A 22,114-nucleotide genomic window follows, 5' to 3' on the forward strand; every position below is an offset into this window, starting at 1 on the left:
TACAGACTAAAACTTATTGGACAGGTAGCTTTTGAACCACAGAAGGGTGGGCTGAGAGAGGTCTAGTGAGGACAACTGAAGTAGAAGTTTGTTGTGACAAATGCGTCAAAGGCTTTAGACAAGTCTAGAAATATGGAAGAGGCTTTTTTGCCATTATGTCTAGCTTTATTGACAGTATCTATATAGGTTAAAAGGACTAGTACTATGGAAAGGACAGAAGCCATGTTGTGTAGGGAGTAGGAGTTCTTTCTCCAGGAAATAGTCTAGCATTTGTTTCTGAATACACTTTGTAAGTATTTTGGAGAGGGGAGATAAGATTGCTATAGGTCTAAAGTTATAAATGTCTGTTGAATTTCTTCCTTTGTGCAGAGGGATAATATCTGATGTTTTCCAGAGAGAGAATGTAGAATCCATGGACTGACCTGCTTATAAGGATTGGGACATGATAAGCAATGCTATTTGCTGCTATTTATAGGTACTCACTTGGAAGGTCATCAGCTAAAGAAGAGTATGGTTTAACTTTCTTTAAGAGTAATTTTATACAGTATGTGGGCACAGATTTGTAGGTAAAAGTGAATGCGTTGGTATGTGGTTGTTGGTCAGAGTTGAGATTAAATGTTGAGGAATTCTTGGTTAGAGATGCTATACTATTTATAAAATGAGTTGAACCATACTGCAGTTTTGAGTGGTGAGTTATTAGTTGAGGGGTTTCAGTTGAATTTTTAGCCAGGAAGTAAGATTTCTTTAAGGGATATCCAAAAATTTTAGGGTTGTGTTTAATATTATTCTGAAAGTTATTATAGTACAGTTTTTGGTCTTCATTTATTTGCTTTTCAGTATGATTGCGTAGCATTCTGAAGTTTTCAAGCTATTGAGGTGTTTTATATTTTTGCCATTCTTTCCATGCTTTTTCTCTATCAGTTTACAGCCAGAAAAAAGCAATTAACAAAGAGATGTGAGTAAAACAGGTTGTTTGTCATTTCCTGAGACTAAATAACTTGAATATACAGTACAGTCTACTGATCAAGCAAAAGGGGACAGTGGCCAATCAAGCAAAAGGGGACAGTGGCCAACTTACTAAGAGTTCCATAGCGTGCAGAAAACTATTTCATGGAGGCTTTCAGTCACAGATCGGGCATGTATATAACTGATTAAAGTTAATACACAGCAAGGATTCTTCGTGGTAAATGTGCTTACATTATACAGTGACAAAATTCTCAGTGAACTTGTAATGTAGGGCCTTGCAGCAGAGCTACTGCAGTATCAAGGTCAGATGTAGTGACAGCAGGCTATTATACAATGACAAAATTCTCAGCAAACTTGTAGTTGTAAAGCCTTGTGGCAGAGGGGTCCCTGTTATTTTAGCGAATGCAATGAATTGCGAACGCTGTTTAGTCAAATGTCATTACGCGAAATGGCAAAATACCGAAAGCACGGAAAAGAGATTTTTTCCTAGGGGAAAAAAATCACTGGGCAGTTTTTGGGACTTTGCCATTTCCTCCACTGTGGTGCGATCTCGGACTTGGTATATCTAAGTAGGGGGGTGTGGGGGGGTGTGAAGCCCCCCACTTTATCCAATTTGTTTCCCTGGGAAAAGAATTGCTGATCTGTGTGTTTGACATTTTGGGTTTTCGGGGATTGTGGGTCGATTATATAGCATTTGCAATTCAGTGCACTCGCTTACATAATATAGACCCGTGGCAGAGCTTCTCCAGTGTTGAGGTCAGATGTAGTGAATGCAGTTATTAGAATGACCCTTGGCCCTTCTTCCCATATCTTCAGCTGTACCCTGGGGAACAAGATGTGACACTGCCAGCTCAGCCATCTTGAATTTTGTAAATAATCATATGTCATTTGTGAATATTAATATGATTCATATGCCTGTCTTACAAATGTAAGATAACTACATGTTATGTGAAGATTACACTACTGGTACAGAAGTGTGTGTTGAACATGGTTTGTACAGTACTGAGCTTCAAGGATGTGTCCACAGTGTACCCTACTTGAAAAGAATGGTAATGTATATAAACTATACACCTGTGCAAATGTATGTTTTAATAGTAGAAGCTGGAACATACAGAGTTACCTTGAGTATATTAAACTACTGGTGCAGAAGTGTGTGTTGAACAGGGTTTGTACAGTACTGAACTTCAAGGATGTGTCCACAGTGTACCTACTGTATTAAACTACTGGTGTTAAACAGGGTTTGTACAGTACTGAGCTTCAAGGATGTGTCCACAGTGTAACCTACTTGAAAAGAATGGTAATGTATATAAACTACATACCTATGCAAAAATATGTTTTAATAGTTGAAGCTGGAACGTACAGAGTTAACTTGCAAAACTTCAAGAAAATAAGTTGAAATTAAAGTGTTTTATGATTATATTATCTCTAAGTTTCAGTGAAGCAGACACAATGTCTAGAGCTAGAGGTTTTTCTGTTGTCTTAAAGAAAAGTAATTATTAGGTCTAAAATGTAAAACATTTTTAATTATTTTAAGACTTCCAGTTCTCAACAAACATATGAAAGATTAATTTTTAACACAGCAATTTAAGTTTCTGTTAGCATGGGAACTGAAAGCAGGGGACAAAGAGTGATGTCATCCAAGCTGACCCAGCACTAATGTTTGATATTAATTTAAGAACTCTCTCAGAGAGAGACTTTTTTGTCTTGGACCTAACAAGAACATTCACTCATCATCATCTGCACTTGCCTTGCTATTAGTAAGTAACTAGGGTACAGTAATTTCTTTTAGATATAGATAGGAATATAGTAAACATTAGTTTAGATGTTTTCTGTATTTATTTGAGACTGTCCTGCAATGCTGTTTTAAAATATTTCCTGCAATTTTGAACTCTGAAATAACTGTGTTTTTGGACTGAGTATTGTCTTGTTCTTTTATTATTTATTATTAAATATATTTAAACCTATCTTTGTGGCTGATATTTGTGAGACATATTTAAGCTGTTAGAGTACTTGCATATGTATTTGGTGACACTGTACAGGCCACTCCTAAATAGCCTTGGTCTTGGTCAGACTACCATTTAAATAATAGCAACATTAATCAGTAGGATTGGTCACCCTCTGTAAAGGCCTTATAGTAGCTGATAAGTAGGGGTTGGTGGCAGTGATAACTAGCTTATAGTCTGGGCAGAAGGAGGTATAGCTAGTAAACCTGTGCCAGCCTTCCCCAGGTGTGTGTGTGTGTGTGTGTGTGTGTGTGTGTGTGTGTGTGTGTGTGTGTTTGTATATAAATCAAATCTCAAAGTGTGTGTGTGTGTGTGTGTGTGTGTGTGTGTGTGTGTGTGTGTGTGTGTGTGTGTGTCAGCTACTTGGACAGGGACACGAAGCACTGGTTGGACAGGTCTTGGCTTCACCCCTCAGCTGAGATCTTAACCCTGTACCTGTGCTTGTGGGAAGTCTTTTCTGGGGATCTGGAGAAAGAGGGAGAAACCAGCCCCAGTCTGACTGTGATCTCTGTGTGCTCTTAAGGGAAATTGTACTTTAGTGTGTGTGTGTGTGTGTGTGTGTGTGTGTGTGTGTGTGTGTGTGTGTGTACTTGTCATCCTCCCATTGTGTACATCCTTCACTGTTGCCAGTGGTGTAGATTGAGGCTCCTTGATTACTGGGCCAGTGCAGGGGCATCACATACAGGTAATGAGCAAGACATTAAAGAATAGGCTTGTCCAAGGGAAGGAGAAGGAAATTTCTCTTCCAGGCTGACCTTGTTTTGGTCCTTGAGCAAAACTTTTTCAAGTAAGTATTTTCTTTGGTAGCAAAAAGATCTATCTGTGACACACCTCATTCTTTGGGCACACTGACAAAAACTTCCAGATGCAGTTGCCACTCATAATGGTCTGACATGCTGCTGCTCAGGTGATTTTCCAGTTGACTGGTTTCTCCTAATAGGTACTGTCTCTTGAGATGCAAGCCTAGGGAGTTTGCAGTTTCCCTAAGGTCCATGGCTAGGCAACAAAGAAGGTAAGAGTAAGCACCCCCTGCTTATTTATGTACCACATAACCATGGTGTTGTCTGTCTTTACCAGGACTATTCCTGGTTTCCATTGGTCTTTGAATTCAATCAGGCCATTTAGGACTGTTCAGTTATTTTAGGTTGGTTGATGTGTTTGTTCTTGAACTGGAAGTCTCTTCTGCCCTGAGTCTGGAAGTTGTTGCGGTGGGCTCCCTAGGCTATTTCTGAGGCATCTGTTTTCACAGTTTGGCCCTGAGGGATGATCCTGAAGGGAAGGCCAGGATTGTGGAAGCATGCTCGGGCCCACCAGGCAAACTCTTTCCTGAAATAAGTGAAAAGCTTCATCCTGAAATTGAGGGACTGAAAATGTGGGCACCACATATTTCTGAGGTAGCACTGCATCTTCCTCATATGTAGTCTGGTCAGGGGGATTATAAGGATGCAAGAGGCCATATAGTCCAAGACTCTGAGGAACTCTCTGGCTGTGAGGCAGTTACTGAGAAGAAGCTTTTGGAAGTGCAGAGCTAGAATTTTGGAATCTGTAAGAATTGGTTGAGTTTTGTCAGGTCCAGAATCGACCTCCGAGTATTCTCTTTTCTAGGGAACTAGGAAAAACCCTGAATAAAAACCTTTTTGTTGTAATGAATTTGGCACCAGTTTCACAGAAACATGGGTGCACAGGAGTTGAATTTGCTTTAAGGCCTCTGTTTTTTGGTTTGGTGGAATATCTGGGAAACCTGACTCAATCAGAGGCTGTTTGAACTGCAGCACAGAAAGGGTAGTATACTGAGCCCTTTGCTGCCAATGGCCATATTTTTTGTTGTAAAAACAGAGAGGAGACTTAGAGCATATATATATATATATATATATATATATATATATATATATATATATATATATATATATATGAACATCTAAGGGAAAATTGGAGCACGTATATAGGAACATCTAAGAGAAATTAAACTGAAAAAGGAGACAAATGCCCTGGCTAAGCATTGTATGAGCAATGATACACATAGTTTCACATTTTTTGTTCTGGAATCTCTAGTTTTAAAGGAAAGGACCCCAGACCTTACTGTTAGAAAAAATGTGAGCTTATATGGCAATTGCATTTGAATGCTATGCATTGGCCAGGGCTAAGTGAACAGGTGTCGATTAGTAGAATTTTAAAACTGAAAGCAATGCAAAGCTAGAAGGAATTGCATCCATTGAAGGTTATGTAGTATAGCGGTAGTTACATCTGTCTAATATGCAGAAGGTCCTGGGTTTGATTTCCAGTTCTTACATACAATGAATTTTATTGAATTCTACACACTGAATTGTATACATAGTCTTATGGAAAGATATATATATATATATATATATATATATATATATATATATATATATATGGATCTAGGACACATGCTTGACTAAGCATATGTCCGAATCCAAAAACATCGAACACACATACACGAAAGCACTTAACATTGAAAAGCACTTCCATGTATGTGTAGTTCAAAAAAAAAATCTACGTTTTTGCAGGGGGGCTTCGCCCCCCTGCACTTCCCACACCCCCACTTTAATATTCTCATGCCGAGATTGCACTACAGTGAGGAAAAGGGAATTTTTCCTTACCCGCACTGTAGTCTGATCTATGAAACAGGCACACATACATGGAAGCCCTTTTCGATGTTAAGCGCTTTCGTGTATGTGTGATCCATGTTTTGTGATTCGGACATATGCTCAGTCGAGCATGTGTCCGTATCCCATATATATATATATATATATATATATATATATATATATATACATATATATTGAGAGAGAGATGTAAATGTGTGTGTGTGTATATATTTATGCATATATAACATTTTTTATGTATGTTTATAAGTTGTATGGTGGAATATTTGTTAATAGATTTTTAAAAATGAAACTGGAGGTGTGATTTTTTGAATGATGTCAAGGGGATATTTTAGTATCAAAGAAACATTGATGTGTTGAATTTTTATCTGATGAAGTTTCCATTGTGGAATGAAAGCGCTTGTCTGTGTGCAAATAAACTTTGAATTGTTCTGTTTCATTTTCCTTTCTATCTTCAGGATTTTTGCAGAAGATTATTAGTTTGTGTTATTTTGGATTGTGTCATTGCTTGCCTCAGCCTGAGGACTGTTCCATTTGCAAATAGGTGTTTTGTTCTTCTGGTTCTATCTTGAAAGAGGCCAAAGGCTGACTTGACCATTTCAGAAACTATGGGCTAAGATATCACAAACTGTAATAATGATGTAAGCTAGAGAATGTAAGAAAAATTTGTATACATGTAAGATTAGAAAGCTGCTGATAATTTCACAGTCATGGTGGTCTTCGTTGGTCCGATCCGACCATACGCTAATCACCTTTGATATCCACATCCGGACCCCAGCCCCCATTAAGGAAACCACGGTAAAAAAATTCTGCAAAGCCAACTCAAGTTTAAGAAACTTCATGACACCCATGCAGATGGACAATACAGTTACAACTGCTGAATCCTACACAAATGCACTCTATAAGCACTTACACGAGTGCATGAATCGTGCTATCCCAAACAGAACCACGATACTGTCCTCCAAAAAAAGGAAGCCAATCTGCTGGTCCCCTGCCATAAACAATCTGTACAACAGATGGAAGAAACTGTTGCAAAAGAGAGTAAAATCCTATGAGTGGAGGAGCTCCCTGGTCAGCCTCAGTAAGAAGCTGAGACCCCTTTTAAGATCCTCCAAAGCTAGCTATGAAAACAAAATTGCCACTAATTCTAAGGACAACCACAAAGCATTCTATAGCTATGTCAAGAATCTCGATGGCAACACCCAGATCTTCTCTGAGTTACAGCACAAAGTCACAAAAAATACAGAACCAACTGATATTGCCAACATCCTGGCAGACAGGTTCAGTGCTAACTTTACCCCCCATCCCCTAAATGGCCCATATCTATACAGGAAGAATGCAAAGTCCCTCTAAACACAACTACGCAGGTAAAAGCTGCACTCTCTAAAGCCAAAAACACAGCATCCATGGGACCGGACAAAATCCCAGGCTGCGTTTTACACGAACTTCAGAGCAAACTGGCTCCCCGCTTAAGCACCATGTTCAATAATAGCCTTGCATCAGGCTTTGTGCCCACTGAATGGTGCACAGCAACAGTTATCCTACTCCACAAAGAACTATCGACCTATTAGCCTGATGAGCCTGGTTTGCAAGGCCATTGAACGCATCATCATGGAACTCATAAACAAAGACATCGGTAGCCTCCAAACTCTGGATCCCACCCAGTTCGGGTTTGTGAAAGGCAGATCATGCCTCCTGTACCTGATCAGTCACCAAAGCAGTAGATGAGGGTAAGGTGGGTCACACAGCCTATCTTGACCTCTCCAAGGCTTTCAACACCATCCCCCATTCTGGAATTATAGCTAAACTCACTAATCTATGTATAAATCCCTACGTCAAAAGATGGGTTGCCAACTGGCTCACTGACAGAACACACACTGTAAAAGTTGCAGACTCCAAATCTGACCTCAGAGCAGTGACAAGTGGAGTACCACAGGGTTCCGTCCTGGGACCTCTCCTGTTTGGTATCTACTTCTCTGAAGTACAGGCTAACACAGAAGGCCTCTGGCTAACGAAATTCACAGATGACTGCAAACTAGGAGCCATAGTCAAGTCCCCAAATGATGTGGACATCCTACAGAAGGGCTTCGCTGAGACAGATGCCTGGTGTCAGAGCCACTGCCTCATGCTCAATGCCAAAAAGTGCAGTGTCATCCCCTTTGGTAAAAACTCTGTACCCATGAACTACCACATAGGCAGCAATCTACTTAACACCGAATGTGTGATAAGAGACCTTGGGACCCAGGTGGACAGTAGTCTCTCCTGTGATAGTCACATCGCCACAGTAGTCAGGAAGTCCTACTATGTGGCACACCTCATCATAAAAGGGTTCTCATCCAGGAAAAAAGAGGTCATTGTTCTCCTCTACTCGACACTCATTAGACCCATTATAGAGTACAAGACCCCTTTTGGAATGTACCTCACAAGACATCTGCAGCAGCTGGAAAGGCCACAGAAGTATCTCACAAAGAGGATTACTGGCCTCAAACAAATGCCCTACACTGAATGCCTCAAAAAACTCCAGCTTTACTCCATAGCATATCGCCTACTCTAATGTGATCTCTGCCTAACATATAAAGCTATGTCAAACCCAGAACTGTTGGACATGCTACACCTAAAGAAATCCCAATCCCTCTGAGCTACATGCTTTAGGGACCTAATCCTTGTCACCAGAATAAACAGGACATGCTGGAGGGATAGATTCCTGTCCCAGAGACTTCCCATACTCTGGAACAGGCTACCCATCTATGTCAAGCAAAGTTCTTCATTAGCACTCTTCAAGAAAAATCTTGATGAGTGGATGGAAATAAGAAATACACCCCGGGGATCACCTCTGTGTCTCTGCTCAACAGTGGCACAGGAAAATAACTTTTTTGGGTGGCGTAAGCCAGGGAACCTTTTTGGCTAGGCTTACATAGGCCCTTGGGCCGATAGCCTAGTACCTACCTATGAACCTATGTCTGCATGTTGAAAAACTGGGTAAGATATATGCTTGCTCTGTAATGTGGATAGAAAAAAGCAGGTTGAGAACCATCTATCTATAACAGTGGGAGAAAGAAGAGTTCTTGCAGCAGTGACCATTATGTATGGACAGCATAAAAATAAACAAAGCAGACTGTAAATGGGTTAAATAAATGTACTGGGAAAATAAACTATATTGTACTATAATTGTACAATGGGCAAGATAATTAGTCACAATAAGCTATCTCTGCAGTGTAGAGATTTTTTTCCATGAATATATCTGAAAAGTCCTTACTTCAACTAGCAGCCTAAGCAGTGAATGAGTTGACTAGGGAAGGAAAGTAGTGAGTGGCCAATTTCAGCTTACCCATTTTTGGGATAAGGAATCAGACAAAGTCCCTCCATGGGGTAACCTAACCTTATCCCTAATCACAACCCATACACATAAGGGTATTAAGCACTCTTTCCCATCAGTACCACTATACAAAACACGCACACAAACACATACACACACACACGCGCACACATACTCAGTACTGAATCGTTCACTACAAACAAAAGTTTCATTATTAATCACCAATCTCACTTGCCTTAAATTCAATAAAATGAAATCTGACTACTCCACCACTCAACAAACCTTGTACTCAACCAATTATACTACCTAAAAAGTTTTCAACAAACAACCTAACTGGCCAACTATACTGTAACTCAACATAGCTACAAATAGAACTTAACTACTGACCAACATGAACATGTTTGTTAGGTGTACTGAAAGGTGGAAACTCTCCTATTATACAATGACTGCCAATTAGTATTCCAAAACAAGCACGATGACTGGCCAGCCCAACCAGTGTGCCCGTTGTAAATTCGACATATACTAATGGGAAAAGGTCCGTGCGACCGGACCTTTTCCCAATAGTATAAGTCTTGATTTTCTTTGTTTGTGATAGGTAGCAATGGAAAACGGAAAATCTCTGTTGCTGTAATCTTGCTATGTTATATGTTTAACATAGCCTGATATCTTTAAAAAAAAAGCAACTGAGATCTTCCTTTCTCTGTTGCTTTTTTTAAAGATATTGCATTATGTTAAACTCGTTTAACATAGCAAGACAGCTTTAAAAAAGGAACGGAGAGCTTCCTTTCTCCGTTGCTTCCTCTACACAGCTCTGACATACCATGTAAGCATACGCATGTGCAGTACATCAGAAAAAGCCCCAGGATAGTGGAAAACCATGGAATGTACCACACAGCTATTATACAAAGGCATTATTTAAGAAAAGTAAGTATTTTTTTTCTTAAATAATGTCATTGTATAATATCAATAACCCACGTCTGGGTGTGGGTAATGCTAGATTTACCCACGGTTGCCTTTGTTTGGTCACGAGGGCGCCCACACCCAGATGTGGGTTATTGCTTAAATATTAAGTGATGGCAGAAGTTTCAGGCTCTCACCTCTCATTCTTGTCTTCTTACAATTCCATGGGGGGAGTGACTGAATGTGCTGATCAGAGACATCATTTTATGGTTGTTGGAATGAAAATTAAACTATAATTCCCAATAGACATAATACACATGCGGTCTGAAGGATACTTAGAAAGGCTAGCCAAAATTAAATCAGGAAAAAAGGTTGGTCTTAAAGACTAGAGTGGAGAGCAGTGAGTGGCACTTAACATTCCTCTTTTTAACTGGCTAAATTAAAACTCATTAAATGTAGGCATCTTTTGCCTTACTTAAGCTATGTGATATATTACCAACAAGGACTCGCTCAAATTCATATACAGTAATGTGCAAATTAAGAGGCTGATGTTTAACTGCATTCACTAGCTTTCTAGTCATACTATGATTTCCTGACTCTCATGAAAAATGGTGAAAACTAACACTGAAAAAACTTTATTACTTTATAAATGTCAGTGAATGTGAAAGGAGAGCTTGCATGACAGTTGTTTCTATAGTCACACATGGGTACAACAATGTTTTTTTAAGCTATCAACATATACATGGTAACATCTCATTTCAAAAGATTAAACAAATTTTATAGCAAAACAAAAAACATACGTTTTACAAATGTTTTTGACATTTACACCAGTGGTAACGATCTTCCAAAAATGCCAACACAGAAGGCTAGAAGACTTAGTAAACAGCATGTTTTAAAGATGTGAAGAGCTGCAGTGTGCCATGATCTTAATTAGAAAGCAAGAAACCTCACCATAATCGAGGTGCTTTTACACTAAGAAATATGGGAAGGCATAAAATGCTTCCAAAAACCCATGACTTGGTACTTAAGATAGATACAGAAAGATAGATACTTATAGATACTTAAGATACAGAAAGATAGTTTATTGGAATAAAAGAAAATTACATGGAAGAATGACATATACAGTGAAGACACTTAAGTGAGAAGTACATGTAATGGATCCACTGTGGGAACTTAAAACTGAATTTGCTGCAAACATATCGATGGTTGCTGACTCCCCACTTGCATACACTGCACATTTGGAGAAAATCATGAAAACAACCTTCTGTGCAGTGGATCAAGCCACCATGTTTCATTTCATGTGGAGGACTTCACCATAACACATCCCCCCTGCTTACACTTACTAACTGTACAGGCACACAAACAAACCCCCCAGAAAACAAAAATCACCATTTAATACAGCTCATACTACTATAACCTTATACCAAACCCAAAAAAAGACAAACACATTCTGGGAGCTGATGTTTCAGGAAGATTGCCTCAGATACTATACATTTGACCAGATGTAAATCTTCTTTAAGTAACTCCTACCATCTTGGTTTGAAATATGACACTCCATAAAAGCTGGCAGTAGTGACTTAACACACACAAGCTCTAGAAAGGATTGTTAAAAAATGGACTATAAAAAACTTGTGTCTTTGACATTTCAAAAGGGAATTTTATTGCACAGAGAGCACCTGGTAAAAAAAAAAAAACAGAAGCACTTATATATGGCAGCAAGTCCATGCACTGTAAGGAAAATTTTCTGTTAAGCCACTATATGTTGGCTCATTGAGCTTCAAAAAAGCAAAACTAAACTATAATAGTAGTAAGACCAAAAAAGTCTACCTATCTAAATGATGCATTTTTAAAAAAAATACTGGCAAGAGCTCCTTTTACAATTTTCAGTTACATTGTGCATTTAAGCTAAAGGTCTTGAACCACATTTAAGTCATCGGCTTAAAACACAATATTGACGAAAATTGCAAATGGGTGCTTTTAAAGTAAATCCCCTTAACATGTGAAGGTTTATTAGTTTATCCATTCTTTGACGCTGAAAATATGACTCCTTGGTATTTAACCTCTGGAACTAAAGTTTGCTACTATGTTTATTTCAGTGTGTGGCCATAGAAATTAGCGGTACTGCTTGCAAGTTACTTCTTGCTGGTCACGCTACTAATAGTAAAGTATATCAATCAGTAAAAGACTTCTCAAAACAGACTTTGGTACAGTAGCCTTGATTTTACTGCAACAATCATTTAGCAGTAAGGAAACTGTCAACTAAAGGAAAGGTAGTGCAGTTTAAATACAGCTAAAGGGAAAATGAACAACAGTTATGGCATGCTACATGCTGATCAATTCAGAGCAAGGCTGTGGCTTATATGAGGCTGAGTGTCGGTATCTTTCTGCTTATCTTTGTGAGAGTATGTGTGTGTGTTGGGGATGTTGAGTACATGTTATAAATTACACGTTAAATATTTCTATAACTTTTTTATTTTGGATATAAAGTACTTCCTCCAACAACAATTAGATATCCTACATTAACTTTCAAACATTAGTCTAGAAACTATTTTGCATCAAAATAAAAAAAAATACTAATAAAACAAATACAGGTCTTAACAGACATCCCATTTTAAGCATAAATGACCACCAAGGTGGGCATTAAAGGGAAACAGCAGACCTCACAATGCCTCTTGGTGGTTTGTTGTTTCCCTGTAACATTCACCCTTTAGGGCATTATCACTTGCAAGAGCTATCACTTAGGAGTCTTTTAATTTTGTATTGCATGTCATTTCTCACTAAATGGAAATAGTGTCTGGTCTGAATATTTATAAAGCTCCATGACTGCTCCTGAAATCTATTTGTGTTTTCCAATAATTCATGTTAGCCAGTATACCAATGAAGCCTAAAATCTCCATCCATATAAAGTTAAATTCTCACTTTTTGATCCCAATATTTATTTTCACCTAGTCCAATGGTCAGGCTTTAAAATGTAAGGTGAATGCTGGGAGGTAGAAAATCATACAGTAATTAATAGCGGAAAGGTAGAGCATTTGCATCACTGCTTCTTATATATAAGGTTTGGGATGATGTTTTTAATTTTCTTCTTCATATACTCAGATATTTTAACAGCAACACCATAAATACATGTAAGAGAGGTATAGGAGAGAAAATGTATTGCTTACTTACTCATCCAGTTTCTAACATTCAGGAAACTCTGTTGACTCGTAAGATCAAACACTAACAAGAATCCCATGGCATCCCTGAAGAATGCTGTGGTGAGGCTCCGGAATCTAACGAGAAAAAAAATCATAAAGTACACCATAGTATTGCAGGATTGCTGCATGTCAGTTAGGCAATTTATATACTGTAGCATTTTTAGAATGACATCTACATGAGGAGAACTAGCTTTAAGATGAGGAAAACATTGTTTTAACCTCTGCAGCCAAGTGTGAGAAAGGAAGGAATGTAGCTTTCGGGTTAAGAAACTGGCAGAGTTGCATACTGATTTTTTATGAATAAAAACATGTTTAATAACACGAGCAAATAATTTACATACAATTCTAGAAATACCAATAAGTTTTAATAAAGCTGCTGTTAAGACTAACCAGAAAGTTAAAATAGCTACAGAGCCACAATGTCCACCAAAGAGCTACACATGGACATGAAGTCACAGGTTGCAGGACTCTGACCCAGACTCTAGTTTTGTTTCATTAAACAAGCACACATGAATTTTGATAGTATAAAACAAATGTAATCTGTTTGTATTTTTAATGGATGCATTTTTTTCAAAAGAAAATAATTTATCCAAACATTATTTAAAACTAGAAAATGACATTTATGATACTGAACTTCTGCTTTGTGAAATAAACTTTCTGGTTTGTGCAGTTTTATAATTACAGCATATTTCTAGGAATATATTGGGCAAAACATTCTATATTAACAACAGAAATAGAACTTATCAGGGAGGATGCCAACATTCACATTTTATCATGCTTCATATTTTCTTTTTAATCTATAGTTACTTCAGTTTGCATAAAATATTAGCTGAATAATGACTCGAGGCATAAGAGACCATTCACTGTCTTGGTCTAAAGTGTAAGAGACTTCTGATACTGGAACAGATTTTGCTCAAAATATAACAACTTAAAAGGGCTGTCATCAGAAAATTTCAGGTCCTATACTACATTCACTAGGGCATTATGTATTAACACAAGTAACACTGCTTTACGGTCCATTTCTTCTAGGCTTCTCTACAGTTAAGACGTATCAGAACATTTTATTGCTCTGTCTGGCATGCCGATTAGTTGACCGATGATGATCTGTGCTTTTATGGCTTTGTCTAGTAAACTGTATTCCTCACAACTGAATGTCAGAATCATGCAACTTAGCATCAACCAGGAAAATATGCAAAAGTCATCATAGCATAAACTACCATCAGCTTTAACAAATGACAGTGCATAAACAAGCAAGTGGCCTGTGTCCACACAGATGTATTAATACTGCCTTATGTAAAAGAGTGACAGTTTCATATCTCTAAGTCTCACTGCAATGTGACAGACAGACAGAAGTAGTAATCACATAAACATAATGTCAAATGAGGGATAATTGGAAATCTCTCCCCACATGACCACAACATGATTTTAGAGGAAGTCCTGTCCTAGTAGGTCTATTGTGTAAATCTGTCCAGTCATGTTAAATCCTCACCCCTTTGTTTCTGGTGTGTAGTCCCCATCCTAAGTGTGCCACCCTGTAATTCTTCTACCACTACTATACCTCTACATTCACTGGCTGAATTAGCTTTCCACTGATTTACACAATCAATGTCATAATTCCACAATTTCCTTTACTGTTGCTGTTTGTAGCCAGTGTCAGTGTTGTATGAGTAATCTTTTCACGTCTGCATATCCTGAGGTGACATCATGGTGTTTATTGTACATCACCATGGACCACTACGGTGTGACGCATGTCATATTCATGGCACATATTGTGTTTACACAGGCTTTATCAGGGCCTTATGAACTCTCCTGCTCATAGATGGGTTTGTGAGGCATTTAGTAGCATGCCCATTGTATTGCTGTGGTGATTGAATGCAATCACTCCATGTTTTTGATTAAGAACTACTACCTAGCCTCCACACTATTGTCTGGGGCACATTGTAGCATCATGTACCCCATGTGACATGTGATACCAAGAAGCAAAGGTGGTGCACCCTTGTTTATTAATTGGCTTTTAATGCAGGTGTGGTGCAGTACCTGAGTGGGAATACAGTCTTTCATTGCTGCAAGTGCACAGTCAAAGGAAATAGTCTTGAAATGGCTGACATCAACTCTTCATTAGGTTTGTCTACAGTCTCTTCAACACCTTCAGAGAGTGCATCTAATGTTTATGATATGGAGGAACTAATAGACTGTTTCATTCCAGGATTGCTATCTGGATGATACAACTACTGCAAGTCAAATGATGACAAAAAAGAAATGTAGGTTGAGGAAAAAGTCTGCAGTTCTTTGCAAAAAAATATTTTGAGACATACCCTGGTGAAGCCACTGTTCCTGTAAACATGACTACAGAAAGGAAGGTCAAGACAGGGCTGAGGAACTTTATTCTTATTCATCAATTAAGTGATGATACAGAAGTTAAAGCTAAACTGTGATGGGTACAAAAATGAGTCTGCCCCCCAAGGCACAGTTTTATTTATATATTAGCAAGCTGAAGATTACCACAACACAGTGTTACCAGAGTTGTGTGAGTAACTTCAACCAAGAAGCATAAAACTACTGACTGAAGCCTCAGTCTGGAAACTGCTTGCATAGAGCCATACATAGATACAGTTCAAGCAGTCTATAACACTAACAGAATTTAAGCAGATAATGTGTCTCAGAGGAGCTTGAGATTGTGTAGGCCAGCTACTTATAGTGGTGCGGGGAGTATTTGAAGAAGCCATCACCTTAGACAGCTGCTAGAAATAGCTTGCACCAAAAAAGGAAGCCCTATGCTGTATTACATGTCTCTGTATGATATTGGAAGATATGATGAAGAGCCCTGCAATGCACCTTAAGACTTGTTAGAATGGGAAAACTGTGGGCAAGCTATCAAAGAAGTTATGGAAAGCAAAACACTGTAAACCCTTTGAAGAATGTGATAGTTGTTTGAAAATACAGCAAAACTGCGTAATATATAATAGATGGTCAAAGAATATCTTTGATACAAAGTATAATCACTGAAATTAAATAAGACCATGCAGGGGTGACCTAGTAAATCTGACCAAGGGCACAAAAACTGAAATGCAAGGAACTGTAAAAGCTGTTACTCCCCTAATGTTTGCAGAGGCTACCAAAGGGTCATATGGTCGAGTGTCTGTGGCCCTGATATACATAGCCAGCATCATTTGTTATTGTTCCACATTTGCATGGACTATGGTGTTAGAAAATAAGATAGATAAAAACATCACAGAAGCTTTCAGAAAGATCTCTACTCAGAGGTCAAGTCCAAAAAAAGTACAGCTGGATTAAGACTTTGAAATGTTAGTTTTTTTAGGCACTTAAAAAAAGAAACTGTAAACCATTTTACAACTGCTAACAAGTTCAAGGCATGTGTTGCATGTTTTAACCATACCCTAGAAACAGAAATGTAGTGGTACTGCACTACCTGTAACACATACAGGTATACAGACATAATGCAATCACTAACAAAATCCTACAATCAGAGATATAACAGAGCTACCAAAAGGAGTCCCATCAGTATCACAGCTTCCAGTTCTTTAGATATTTAGACATATAACCTTAAACCATGCTCAAAAAAGTTGGATAAATTCAGTGTAGAGGTTGAGTTAAATATGTCACATATGAAGAAAACTTTGGTAAAGCTTATGAGCCAAACTTTAAAACTGAAATATTTGTTATTTTTGAGTGTGTAGCCAAACGTTTACTGGTGCAGAAATTAAAAAAAATACAATGGTGATGAAATAACGGATGCTTTTTATGCACAGGAACAAGTAAAAGTTGGCAGGACATCTGAACACATGCATAGGACTGAAAAAATAATATTCCAGAAAAGAAGGGACATAACAAGGTTGTCTGTGAAATACTTGGGCAGCCATCAAAATTTAAGAGGTGGATAGATGTGAGATTATTGTGAACTGTGAAAGTATAAAGAGGTGGCTACAAGTATGAGGCATTAGCAGTCAGGTAGGGGCCTTTAGTAGTATCCCAGTTATTCATGGTTAGAGGTGTTTGTAAGACAGTGTGTGACTATACTGTAAAACTAGAAATCCTGTCAATTCAATAGCCTTGGGGAGCAGGGCTGTTAGAAATAAGTGTCTGAGAATGTTTGACAATATCATGCAGGAAGATGGCTGCTTTCAAGATAGTGAAATAGGAAAACCACTCTTCAAGCTGACAGTTCATAGAGGTTATTGCAGCAGCCTTAATGACATGGTTAGTGCTATCAATAAGACACGCCTGTCCTCTGTAGATTATGATGATCATGAAAGGAAAATAAAATTCCATAACTGTACGGGTCAAATTCTCACAAGGAGCTATAACCTCACCCAAATCACAGGGTTACCACCCAGGATACTGCAAATTCACCCCAACAGCTGTGTATGCCATGTAGACATTAATGAGAATTATATACAATGTATGTATATTCAGACATTGTCAAACACATATAAAACTCCCCAGGTGTGTGGAAATATCTGGCAAGAATAATATCAACTTCACTATATGGCATGATAAATCAGACTACATACCAATTACCAAACAACAATTTGTCACTTCTGATTAAGCAGGAGTTTTATGATCCTAACAGAACTCCTGCATGAAACAATCAGTTTAACTATATCATAAATCATCATCATCAATGTACTTTCTAAAGCTGATGATGAGATTGTAGACAAACCTGGTGAAAGGCTGATATTAGCCATTTCAGGACTATTTCCTTCTGCAACACACTGACAGCCACAAAACTTTGTAGCACCACTCTGCCATTGTGCCACAGCTGCATTTAAAGTCACTGGATAAACTAGGGTAGCACCTTCGTCTATTGGTGTCACATCCCAGACACTACTGCAAGGACAGATGGCAGGTAGCAGTTCTTAATCAAAAATGTAGAACAAGTTCAAATATACCAAAATACCCACAGAAAACCAACTGGTATGTCAGTACATGTCTAGCACTCCCCCCAGCAGGGTGTGTCTGTGTCTGGGAGAGTTTATAATGTCCTGACAGGAGCTGTATAAACAGAATATGTGATAAAGGTATGACGTGCATCACCCCATAGTAGTCCATGGTGATGTATAATAAAGACCACAACGTGACCTTTGGGTATGAAAACCAGTGACAAGAATGCTTGTACAACACTGAATCTGTCTACAAACAGCATCAGTGAAAAAATGATGACATCACAGAAATGATTGTACAGACAGAAGAAAAGCAAACTCAGCCATGGGATATAGAAGTACAACAGCAGTGCTAGAAGTACAGGGTTGGATATTCTGGGTGTAAGGCTAGACACTGCAAACTGAGGAGCAGGGATTTAACACAATGGACATATTTGTTTAATGGACCTTCCAGGGTTGGACTTCCACTTCAAACAACACAGGGATCATGAGAGGTGGCACTTCTGGTCATCAGTTACTCTGACATTAATTCTACATGGTTACTACTGATAGGTTTCATTATTATCACTGCATTTATACACTGCCCATCCTTCGGACCTTGATGGCAGACTTCTTCTCACCGCATGCCCAAACTAGAGGTTTACATTTCAATGTGGACATTTGCCATTGTTATTTCTTTTTCATTACTTTTCTCCTTTGAAATGTCATAATATTGTCTTTGTTTCCTAGATCTATGCATATACTAAACAAGACAATAGCTTCATGATTCCTAAAAGATATAGCAATAATTTCATTTCAGCTTCTGACATTTTGCCATAAACAACAGTTACACATCTATTGCTGTATTTATCACACAGTTAAAGATTGTCCATACTCGTGGTTCCTGATATGCATAATTTTACCAAAAGTATCCAGCAATATAAATGCATGGTGCTGCAAATCCTAAATAAAAATTGTTGTAAATGCCAAGTATCCCACCACCATCGTTATGGTACAGTCATATCACAAAGAACCATGTTTGGGCAAGTTCTCTTCTTCACCTCCTTGAATATTCTATCAAATGCTTCCTCTAGCAAGCTACTGTGTTGTGCAGGTGGCAATGCCGTTTTATCATCTGCTCTGCCAGTGCTACACACACTGTACATTCTTTACTGCTACTCTGTGTTCACATATAAAGTGATCTGAACTTGGTTTACTGGGAACTTGGATATCTGCTTATGTGATCATACAGTAGATGGCCAGACTGACAATAAAACTGAACAAATTTTCCCCTTCACAGTGAGGTGCAGTAATGTTGCAGCTAATTATATTTATTAGGGGGTAAAGGGTTGTGGATGTTGTGAAACTGTACTCCTCTGAAAAGCAAATTCGGGATATTGCATTCAACCAGTTTTGCTCAGCAGGTAGTATAATTCAACCATTCAGTACAACACTGAAAGTCTTACAGTCTGTCTTGCTAATTAACCAAAAGAAATAAAAGCTAAGCTTCTTTTCCCAGAGCTGTCTTAGACCTCTTTAAACTACTTTCAGGGGAGACCATAGGTTCATAGGAAATACTAGGTTAGCTGCCCTTGTGGGCCATTTTGCCATTTTAAGCCTAGTAAATTGCCCTAAAAGTGAGAATTAAACCTTGTCTCTGTGAGGTAAACACCTTAACCATTAAGCCACCCCCAGGGGTGATATATATTACAAGCTCTTTTCATAAAACCAACATTTTGCATTTGACAGAGTCATCTGCATGATGTTATGATTTATTGCCTAATTATTCAGGTGAGGCACATTATCTAACCATGCTCAATCTAGAGGTTCATTCAGATTTTTAACATCTGACAAACGTATATGCACATGTTCATGGTTCATTTTATAATTATTCAATAGGAGTAAATTACATAACATTTCTCAAGCTAGAGTTTCTTTCAGATTTTTAAGATTAATTCTAACAAATGTTCTTATTAAACAGAATCAAGTACAACATTAATGAAAATACTAAGTTTTCTTATCCAGCTCTAAATGGACAATAGCTACTGATAATTCCTTGTTACTGATTATGAATCACAGTATTTCTTTAACATAGCTTGTAAAAAATTCAACTGTCTCTATATTTTATCAAATGAAATGCTTGTAGCCAGCTTTTTTATTTCAGACAGACTTGTCTGTGGCATTCGTCCTCTCAACATTTTAAATACTGTCACTATTAATATTTCAAGCAATTCCTTGACTTTCTTTGGTCCAATAGGGCTGCAAAAAAGCAATAAGACCTTTAATGGAGATCCCATAGTTAAGCACAACAACACTACCCTCAACAGACCGGACAAGGAGAGGGTTACAATAATCTGAATCTCTGTTGTTAGCACTAGGGACACTGCAGGGGCCCTCAGGACCCTTACTATCATAATAGGAGTATGAGCTTGTGGTTGTCCATGCAACACTAAACTATCTTAAGATATTCCATGAAGAAGGAGATGCACTGAGACACTACTGAGTTGTCTGAGAGAAAGACTCTTGCTGAGATGAGCAATATTCCATCAAAACAAGTATGGCATCTAAGTTCAAAGATAAAATGATTTGTGTCAGCAAATTGGTTTTAAACAGAGTATCATTCTAGGAGGACCCAACATCTGTCTTCTTGGGATAACATGGATAAGAAACCTTCCTGCTTTGTTAGGAATGGTCTGTTCCTCTCATTTCATGACTTTTTTGTACAGGATAAAGCCTTTGCTGCTACATAGTGCCTTTTTGGGCAAAGTTCAATTCAAGAACATACCCACTCAGCAAATGTTAATTTGAACTTGATTAAAGTGTAGCTATCATTTCTAAGTCTTTTGGATTAAGCACTTGGGCTTCAGACCAGTTGTTTTACATTAGGAAGGTTTGTGGCCTGCACTGTGGTGGCAGGACAGGTAGCTTACCTTCTAAGTTGGGAACTGCTGATTGAGAGCTCAGTGTCTGTTATTCTAAAAGTGTATTAGTTCTGGTTTAAGCACTTGGGCTTCAGGCCAGTTATTTTACGTTAAGAAGGATTGCGGTCTGCACTCTTGTGGGAGGAGAGGCTGGACTCTGCCCTTCTGAGCAGGGAATTTCTGGTTAAAGGCTTATAGTGCTGCATATTCTGTTTCTTACTGAAATTGGTACACCTTGTTTGCTGTAGCATAGACTAGATCCAGGCCTGCTGAATCTAGCTTTATTTGTATGCTTGTTGTTTGTTTATTTCCTGAAACGCTAATTCCACCCAAACGTGGCCTTTTAGCACTTCTGTGGATCCCCAGTGATATCTGCATTGCTTACTGTACTTATTTCCTTGTTTCACTTGAAAGAAAGTTACTGTTTGTCGTTTTTGCATTTAAGTTACCTGTAACACATTGCATTTAAGTTACCTGGCACTTGCTCACTAAAGCAATTATATAAGTCAGCTCTAAAAATTAAAAGCACTACACCCTCACAAACTCCCTTGAGTACCTTGTTCCCCATTGGCCCTTTTTTCAATTATAAAGGAATTCTAATACTATTCTAGCATGTCCAAAGGTCAGTTGTCAATCTCCTCTCGGTCCAGCTGGTGAATCTAGAATCTTGAGGCAAAGTTACAACCGCGTCATGTACACAGACAACCCTCTCCTCCTCCCAACAAATTCCAACACATGTGAGAGATGCAACCATATAGCCAAACTGGAGGCTACGCTCTCTCAACTCAGTACTGGTGTAACCAGTCAGGAGGAGAAGGAAACCACAATCACTACAATTCCAGTCTCACATAGACCTACCACGACAACAAACCAAACACATAAACACACAAAAACATACTCAGAGGCTCTAAATAAAAATCTGCCTAAGCAGCAGAGACCTCCAAAGCAGACACCCAAGCAACCGCTACCCCAAAACAAAACACGTGCAACACAGAGCTCACAAAGCCAGTGTGCCGAACAGTCACAGCCCTTAAGGCTAAACAACACACCTGATACACTTGTAATAGGTGACTCTATCGTCAGGCACACTGACTTCCCGCTCACCAGGCTGAACAAGGAGAAGGTCAATGTGAGCTGCCTGTCGGGCGCTAGGATCCGCCACATAACACAAGCACTCAGGTCACTCCAAGGCAAGTACAAATATGACTCAGTCATTGTCCATACTGGTGTGAATGACCTGAGACGTACCTCCCTGGACTACATGAAAAGAGACATAGAGGAGCTCTCTGAGCATGTAGCCCAGG

At 38.6% G+C, this 22,114-nt stretch overlaps 1 protein-coding gene across 3 annotated transcripts in view; it reads right to left on the reverse strand.

Moving 5' to 3' along the window:
- The window catches only part of RAB27B (RAB27B, member RAS oncogene family), a 2,233,495-nt gene that overhangs the window by 135,035 nt on the left and 2,076,346 nt on the right, over positions 1-22,114 (reverse strand). For all 3 annotated transcript variants that reach the window (XM_044075084.1, XM_044075069.1, XM_044075078.1), the window contains one exon: positions 12,981-13,084. In XM_044075084.1, the coding sequence (XP_043931019.1) occupies positions 12,981-13,084 (104 nt within the window). The remainder of the gene's footprint in view (positions 1-12,980; positions 13,085-22,114) is intronic.

This window comes from Protopterus annectens, chromosome 1.part1, assembly GCF_019279795.1.
Source record: "Protopterus annectens isolate FY-2018-M chromosome 1.part1, PAN1.0, whole genome shotgun sequence".
Lineage (NCBI taxonomy): Eukaryota > Metazoa > Chordata > Ceratodontiformes > Protopteridae > Protopterus > Protopterus annectens.